Source organism: Colletes gigas, unplaced genomic scaffold (genome assembly GCF_013123115.1).
Source record: "Colletes gigas isolate AHSC1104 unplaced genomic scaffold, ASM1312311v1 Colletes_gigas_Sc00037, whole genome shotgun sequence".
NCBI classification, from domain to species: domain Eukaryota; kingdom Metazoa; phylum Arthropoda; class Insecta; order Hymenoptera; family Colletidae; genus Colletes; species Colletes gigas.
In genome coordinates, this window is record NW_025106666.1 from 1,898,473 (window position 1) to 1,906,593 (window position 8,121).

An 8,121-nucleotide genomic window follows, 5' to 3' on the forward strand; every position below is an offset into this window, starting at 1 on the left:
TACCACTGTTCGATAAATGTACTATCCACTGACCTTGCGAAGATACTAATACGTCCATGTTTTGGAGGTGCTATTAAATACCTTTCCCTAACTCCACTGAGACATATCACTCAAAATTGAACATGTTTTGGTACACAATTTCAGATTTTGTGCAAACTGAAATATTTTCTGAAATGTAATGCGTAACGGGTATTTAAACTGGGGCGATAAATCTGGTTTTCAGTTCCTCTTTCTTCTTTAGCTACTGACTCTTTCTATGTTCGAGGTTTTGACAAACTACAATCAAATTCGAAAAACGATTCTCCTATTCCATAAGTGTTCCTGACCGGACCCGGAGTAGTGACATTTATCGAGTTTTCACTGTACATATGTACGCTCATACATAGAAATAATAAAAAAGAATTTTTTTTTTCAATAATTCAAATATGATTAGGGGGTCTTACAACGTGTATTTCCGTAAGAAAAATTTCACAAAATTTTTGTTCATTATAGTACCTTGCTTATGTGCGTCTACATAGGTCGGAAAGTAAAAATGCCTGGGCAGTCGAAACTTGGAATTGTATGCCGTTGACGTGGGTCGAATTTCAGTTGTTCAAGAGCGAGAAGGCAAATGTGAGCCTTCTTCTCTCAACTCCCACGAGACGGTCCGAAATTACTTCGGGCAGCTTCGGAGAATCGAGAAAGAGGGCATGTGTCAGTTTGCCTTTGTCGATTCTCCGAAACTCTACGAGCTCACGTACGCGTGATCTGGCATAGGGTAAGTAGTGCACCCGATGCTCAATCTGACATCACTGATTTGTAGGCGAATTGGGCGAACATAGCGACTATTAGCTACACTGACACAGAGTACATACAATCGAGTTTATCGAGCGTCTGTGTGAATTTCAAAGTGGATGAAACTAAGATCGTGTTATAAATTATGGAACCATTTACAAAAAGACTAAAGATTTAATTGATCGGTGAAACAATATTCGAAATTGTAAATTGCATGTCCGCTCTAAATTTGTAAAAAGTAAACACTCATAAATCATGTTGAATACGATGAAAACGTGTTTAAAGACTTACGTACAGAAACGTAGTAAAAATATACGCTTAAATAAACCGGAAAATAAAAAATCTACTTCAAAAACATTACCAGGTATTAAATTGAAAATTTTAAGTAATCTAAAAACAAATCATTCTAATATATTAATTTGTATGTTCACATAGTTTTTCAGTATCCGATAAGTAAGGCAGGAGATTACAGAATATATGCTTGGGGTATGGCAGCGCATGGTGCGCTCGGAACATCACAGTCTACCTTGCATAAAAAAGGCATTTCTTTTATTCCGAAGCCGAGACGATTGGCTTTCGGTGAAAAGTGTGACGTGATGGATGTAACTTGTGGTTACGGTTTCACTGCCTTTGCTATAAAATCTAACGATAAAAACATTCTGTATGGAAGTGGAATAAACACTGATTCGCAGATTGGTAAGAACAAAACTAAATTTGTATAAAAAACGGATATTATATGCAACAAGTTCAGTCACTATTGGATTCATATACATGGATTGACAGAGCAATATTAATTGCGTGTAAACTTTTTTACAAACGTTTTGAAAATATTTCATAATTTGAGATTTTATGCAATAAAATATACTTTCTAATATGTTAATAGGATTCAGCGAAGGAGACAAAAAGTTTCCAGATGACCTGATAATCGAGCCAAGACCTATTACTTTACCACTCAAAGAATCTTCGACCAATGTTATAGATATCGCAGCTGGAAGAGCACATTTATTAGTGTTAACCAATGAAGGCTTATTTACGTTAGGGAACAATGCATATGGACAATGCGGCCGGCGTATAATAACTAATGAAAATTATAACAAAAGTAGAGTAGTTTATCATATACCTGATATTAAGGGTAACAAAATTATAGCTGTATCGGCTGGCCAAGACCACAGGTATGAAATTTAATATCGCGTAATAAATAGGTAATCGATATGCTTGAATGTCTTCTTTTATTGCTATACGTTAGCATACTCTTAACAGAATCTGGTGAAGTCTATACGTTTGGCTGGGGTGCAGATGGACAAACAGGCTTAGCACATTATCGAAACGAATATAGACCAAGCTTGGTAAAAGGAGACTTGGCTGGACAGCATATTATAAAAGTTGCTTGTGTTGCAGATTGCGTATTGGCACTCAGTGGTATCTGCAATATTCATGTATTGATTTTATAATAAATAATATCGTATTATTTTGCATTTCAATAATTGATGATAGCAATATAATACATCGTCGATCGATTAATATTAAATGTGCAATTACAGATCATGGAAAAGTATTTGGTTGGGGTAATTCGGAGTATGGTCAGTTATTTACTACCGGTGATAATCATCAGATAAACATAGCTACGGAATTGAAGGAGTTGCAAGAGTTGGGCCATATCACTGATATCGCGAGCGGTGGTTGTTTTTGTATGGTTTTGAACAGTGAGTATGTTTCTCTATATGTTCAAGAAAAATACTTGTGAAATTTCTAAATGTGTCCCTAATTTTGTTACGACTCTAAAGTTTAGCGTTATATTAATGTTATACATATATCGCAGATGCAGGTAACGTTTATGTATGGGGATATGGTATTCTTGGTTTTGGACCAAATGTTACACATGTCGCGCAGCCAAACAAAATTCCATCTGTTTTATTTGGCAAAAATGCATACGACAAAAGTACGAAAGTAAGTAAGAAAGTGGTAAATAAATAAAATAATGAAATTTACTTACGGTTTTGTTTTTTGTAGGTGACCAACATATTTTGTGGTATGAGTCATCTTGCAGCTTTGACTAATAAAGGCGATCTGTATATGTGGGGTTGTAATAAGTTTGGAGCATTAGGATTAGGAGATTCGAAAGATCAATTTTTTCCATTAAAAGTAAGTTAATTATATTTATTAGAAAAAAGAAACGACACAATAAGAAATGATGATTTACATTACAGGTAAATGTTGGAGCTCAAGTAAAAAAAGTTGCTTGCGGAATAGATCATACAGTTACCATTTGTAAACCTTTTGTTTGAAACCTAATATATTTTCCATTATACGTGGTAATACATTGTTTATCAAAATTATGTACAACTCGATTTTTTATTTCAATCTGTTATAAAAATACTGTGCATGCCTAGTATCAATTTTATATTGTAAAATACCATATAAAATTTAATCAAATAATAGTGGGGCGCGTTTTAGAGACGATAATATATTTAATATAAGACGATTCTTAGTTATGATTTTAATACTTTGAAAGAAAGATGCTAGATGATTGATTTTGTTCATGAATCTACGTAAATTTTGTCGCTGCTTATTATAGATTAAAGAAAATTATAGCTACGAATAAAATAAGATAATTAAGTGCAATTGTATGTGCACCGCTAGTGCATACTAGATTTTCATACGATATCGTATATTTTATTAAATAGGGATATCTGCACACTTGAGGATCTGGAAAATTATTCGAAATAGAATTAGTATTCAAAATTAAATGATAATCATAATTGATATTTATATTGAATAATTGTGCTCACCTGTGCATTGATATGAAACACCTGTGGCATTGGAAGTTACTGATATGTAAAGTGGCGGACATTGATGAATGTAAGTAGCATCGGCACAAGAAACAGTAATACTGTGTGCTTCGTTAGTCACCGACGTACACGATTTGGATGCCACGGTTTCCGTCGCATTTATATGCAACGGTTCCCGCGACGAACACACGGTTAAGCTATTCGAATTAGAAGCTTGTATCTAAAGAAAAATTTATTCATATACCATAGAGATAATATTTTATACGTTAATAACGTCAGATTTGCAAAGAAACGATCGTTTACCTTTATCGTCGCATGACCTTCATGCCTGAAGAAGTAATTAGGATGTAATCTGTAAAGATTAAAGCCATTAGGTGCGACGTAATCGTCGTAAGAATTTGAAAGTCCACTCGAACTGTAATTTGATCCGCACTCCGAGTTTATTAAGCGTTTAGGAACTGTAATGATATTTTATCGTTAATTTTCATTAAAATTTTACATACAATAATAAAGTAATTATTCGTGTACCTTGCTTTATTCTTGAAACTAAAGCGGTTATCGGTGCTAAAGCACTATCTGTATCGCCTACACCGATAGAGAACAAATCCGTTGATGGAGTCTGTGTTAAATCGGACCATGTATCTTTTGAATTATGTGTCATAATAAGTAGCGTCGTATCTGGAGTAAAATTATTGATCGTAAATTTCATTAAGATTTACGTTAACCCCGATAAATTATATATTGGGTTAAGTCATAAATAATTGCCCAGGTAGTGAATCATGAACTTTTTGAGGTATTCCAAATGACACAGGTCAAGTATTAGTACAACTTTTTGTGGAACTGTACAAAACTCTTTAAATGGGCAAAAATTCAATAACGATAACCAAGTATAGGAATTCGTCCAAATGATTTTTTCAATGAGAGAAGCTCATCCTTTTACATCAGGAATTTACAAGCTATCAAATAAATAGAGAAAACATATATGTAATAAGAAAGAATACTTTTTAATTCAAATTGCTCTATAACTCTTTTAAAAGAGTAAAGTTGATATGAAAAAATGGTAATTACTTCTTTTGGGATTCAACCCAATAAATATCAATGTTTTAAGGAGTACAATACGATCTGTTACCTGGAATTTTCTCTCGCATTCGTATTATATTTTGTATGCAGTAGTTTTTGTCGCTGTCAGAGATACTCGATTTGTATGGAATAAGTAGAACAACGTTAGATCTTGCACCGCCAATATCTCGACTGCGTTCATAGTCCAGCGCATCCATCAAACGCAATTTTAATTTGTCGAGCGATTTAGGTAAATCGAAACCGTGGGTAACTAAAAACGATTTTTCACATAATAATTAAATTACGATTTAATTCAATGACTATCTAGAAATTCGAATGTAATACGTACTATTTTCATAGTGGGATGAATTGTATGCGTTGAATTCTAAGAGGTTAAAAGTACTGTTGATAATTGGATTACCATCGTGGCCATTAATTAACGTGAAATTGCTGTTATACTGATTCACGTCTATGCTATCCAACAGATTCCTAATAAAAGATCATTTTTAATTTAGTATACATTTTCATTAATTTTGTAGTGAATATTTAGAAACTTACGCGAGGATGGGTTGTATTGCTGAGAAAGGCCAATTTGTATCTAAAATGATTGTCAAATCAACGAATATTTGATTGAAATCGTATAATTTATCCGTGTCCAGGCACGAGACATCCTTATTCATTGACGCAGCTGTAAGATCATTATGGATAAGACTTTTTATGTAGTATGAAGAGCAAGAACATTGCACGTATCGCTAAGCATTTGTTTTTATTTTTATTCTAATTAATAATCTGATTAATTTAGTAAAAAAAGGTTCTACTGTATATAATTTGTCTGAAATTTATGAACCGATACTTACGCACATGTACTGCTAATTCGTTTACTGCTTGTATCGAAAACTTTTCTATCGCTTGTGATTCAAGCGTTACCTTCGTTATAAATGGATCCAATAATAAAGCAGCTCTATACGTCTACGAAAAGAGATAAGCGACAAGTATAAGAAAAAATTTATATATTATAGTCAATGAAAATGTTTTCGACAAATATTAAAAATGTTATACTTGTGCAGACATGGTCTCGTTAGGGGCAACAGCCGTAAATAATGTTCTTCGATTGCACGCTCTGATCGAGGAATCAAAGAATCCTTGTTTGCTATAGTACATATCGAATATCTGTGAAAGTTTCAAGTTTGGTATCTTCGAATACCATTTATTAATTTCATTGGCCAGAATTAAACCATCTAAATCGCCTCTAATTTCTGCTATTGTCATTTCTAATTTTTCATTGGTATTCAAAAAATACCAACGCGGTAATGAGGTAGAGTTCCAATTTCCAGTTGCTCCAACGCTAATTTTTTCACCTCTGGGGCCTTGTATCAGAGCCACCTCCGCCAAGTCGCCTATAAATTTTATAATAAATATGTCAGCGTCAACGTATTTTGTATCTCTAACCGTTTTAGAGACATGGTTGTTTCTCAGTTACGCGAGAGTCCCTGTAGAATAACAGATTAACGATTTACATTTCAGTATTACCTGCTAAAGTAGCGATCCATTTATTGTCCAAAGTCAATGATAGTAGATCTTCGTTAATATTCTTCTTCGATATATCAGACTGTACATCTTGAAGCGTGAATGTTTCGGGTTGCGTAGCAGCAGCAATGCCAGCAAGAATCAAACCAGGAGAAACAACGCCCCATCTAAAGCGTGCATTAATATTAAGTAATTCATGAAATCCAATTTATACGATTATTCCAAATATTTAAATGAATATTAAACGTACGGAGTCTTTATAACACCATTTTCGACAGGACATTTGCTAAGAGGTGGTAGCGCAACTATCCGTGCATTGTCTGGGTGATTAGGCGGTAATTCTGGATACAACGAGTTTGGATCAATTGTAACTTGACCATCTTTATGACTGGTCATGTTCTTTCTGCGTGAACATTCCATAAACATTAAATTTTGCGCTTTTACGTACGCGTATTACACTATCCGATACAAATTTTGTTTTGCAATAACTACTGAAATACCTTGTAATTGTTATAATGATAACTTAAAAAAAAAATAAGCTACCTTAAATTTTTTAGATATCTTAAACAATTTATTTTTATCGAAAATTGTGCAGTTTTACAGAAATTTTTCAAAAGCGCAACAGTGATTCCAAAACATAATTTTTTATTGGACAGTTATTTATCATCGCGTAGTTAATTTACTTACATTTCATCGGATGTCAATGTTTCTACGTCATTAATAGCACCTTCGCTAGTTACCACTTTATCGTCTTCAACACTTCTTCCGTATCTATACGCACTCGCGTATTTGCAAACCGACGCTTCGTCTCCTCTTTGAAAAATTTCGATGCTGCTTGATATCATGAAGTGTAAGGTACACTATAACGTAATAATTAAATATCAGACAATGATACGTAGATCTGGTAAAGGTTTTTAAATTCATATATATGTATATACCCTTTCAACGTCTGTGAGACTACTGTTAGGAAAAAGAAGAGCATTTCCTGGTATGAAACGAAGAGTTTGAGCATGGCGAAAAAATTGGTAAGCGTTTGGCGCGTATGGCGTTACTCCGTCTTGTATCGGAACAGCAGGATTTGGTACAATCCCGTCTTGTCGAAAACTGTAAATGAAATATTTATTATATTAATTAACACATCAAACGGTTGCTACTGATTAAATTATTAATGCTTCTTTCGTGAAGGGATTGAATTTTACCGGTGTAAGAGCGCAACGGTTAAACTTCTTAGATCCATATTAAGGTTTTTTACATTTTCAATTTTACGAAGTATTGCCAAGAATGTGTTTAAAGTGTGTGGTAATCTATTATCTCTTTGTAACAGATACTTGTTCTCATAACACTCTCGAAGGGAAGGCGAAACATTTCGTATCGCATTTTCTTGCGCGTGTACGGCTAAAAGAAATAAGAGTTTTGGAAAAGATTAGAATAATTTTTGGAAATACATCTCTTAAGATTCGTAATATAATATAATAATGAAAAAAATACTCACCTAACGCGACGAAAGTAAGAAAATAGAAAAGTTTCACCATTTCACTGAATCTAAGATAAAAATGAAACTTAACGTTTTATGTTTGTATAATTAATATACACGTGCATAAAGAATATACGTGAAATAAAATTTATAACTATCGAACTGTAAAATATATATATATATATAAAAAAAGATGAAGAAAATATGATTAATTTAATGTACTTACTAAAAGTAATAATTTAAATGAACAATTATAAAGCAATTAAATTACGTTTAAAAAGAAACTAAATAATACGTACACTAATTGATTCCCCGTACTTTTAACACAAAATGAATAATACCCTTTGAGTCCCATATAACAAGTACAGCACCACACCTATCTAGAGATATACTGAAACCTATCATCACTAATCTGATAAGATAATATGATACATCGTGAGTAATAGGTCCCCACCTTATTACAGGTATTCCTTACTAACACAGTTATTTTTGGAGTCC

General features: G+C 33.2%; 2 protein-coding genes across 3 annotated transcripts; one reads left to right on the plus strand and one right to left on the minus strand.

The window, feature by feature from the left end:
• Positions 1–807: 807 nt before the first annotated feature.
• Positions 808–3,155, plus strand: LOC122402522 (RCC1-like G exchanging factor-like protein). Its single transcript, XM_043405380.1, has 8 exons — positions 808–1,138; positions 1,210–1,470; positions 1,658–1,946; positions 2,021–2,193; positions 2,316–2,477; positions 2,594–2,721; positions 2,785–2,916; positions 2,982–3,155. The coding sequence occupies exons 1-8, from the start codon at positions 1,030–1,032 to the stop codon at positions 3,057–3,059; spliced, it is 1,332 nt and encodes a 443-aa protein (XP_043261315.1). The 5' UTR covers positions 808–1,029; the 3' UTR covers positions 3,060–3,155.
• Positions 3,156–3,200: 45 nt separating this feature from the next.
• On the minus strand, positions 3,201–7,988 carry LOC122402521. Of its 2 annotated transcripts, none has more exons than XM_043405378.1 (16): positions 7,923–7,988; positions 7,642–7,691; positions 7,349–7,544; positions 7,088–7,253; positions 6,837–7,009; positions 6,400–6,552; positions 6,153–6,316; positions 5,682–6,019; positions 5,480–5,591; positions 5,181–5,310; positions 4,972–5,111; positions 4,693–4,893; positions 4,092–4,241; positions 3,867–4,021; positions 3,564–3,783; positions 3,201–3,480 (listed from the first exon to the last, which is right to left on the minus strand). In XM_043405378.1, exons 1-16 carry the CDS (start codon positions 7,976–7,978, stop codon positions 3,344–3,346), a joined length of 2,541 nt encoding a protein of 846 aa, XP_043261313.1. In that variant the 5' UTR covers positions 7,979–7,988; the 3' UTR covers positions 3,201–3,343. The 2 variants fall into 2 exon arrangements, with proteins under 2 accessions (XP_043261313.1, XP_043261314.1); XM_043405379.1 differs by having other exon boundaries at positions 7,850–7,960.
• Positions 7,989–8,121: the final 133 nt, after the last annotated feature.

Excerpts from the sequence above, each read along its gene's own strand:
- LOC122402522 (XM_043405380.1), top strand. The coding sequence starts at position 1,030 with ATGTTGAATACGATGAAAACGTGTTTAAAGACTTACGTACAGAAACGT. Across the intron at positions 1,947-2,020 it reads TCGGCTGGCCAAGACCACAG|CATACTCTTAACAGAATCTG; the intron begins GTATGAAATTTA and ends GCTATACGTTAG. Across the intron at positions 2,722-2,784 it reads CATACGACAAAAGTACGAAA|GTGACCAACATATTTTGTGG; the intron begins GTAAGTAAGAAA and ends TGTTTTTTGTAG.
- LOC122402521 (XM_043405378.1), bottom strand. The coding sequence starts at position 7,978 with ATGGGACTCAAAGGGTATTATTCATTTTGTGTTAAAAGTACGGGGAAT. Across the intron at positions 7,010-7,087 it reads GTCTCACAGACGTTGAAAGG|TGTACCTTACACTTCATGAT; the intron begins GTATATACATAT and ends ATTACGTTATAG. Across the intron at positions 5,311-5,479 it reads CGAATTAGCAGTACATGTGC|CTGCGTCAATGAATAAGGAT; the intron begins GTAAGTATCGGT and ends ATGATCTTACAG.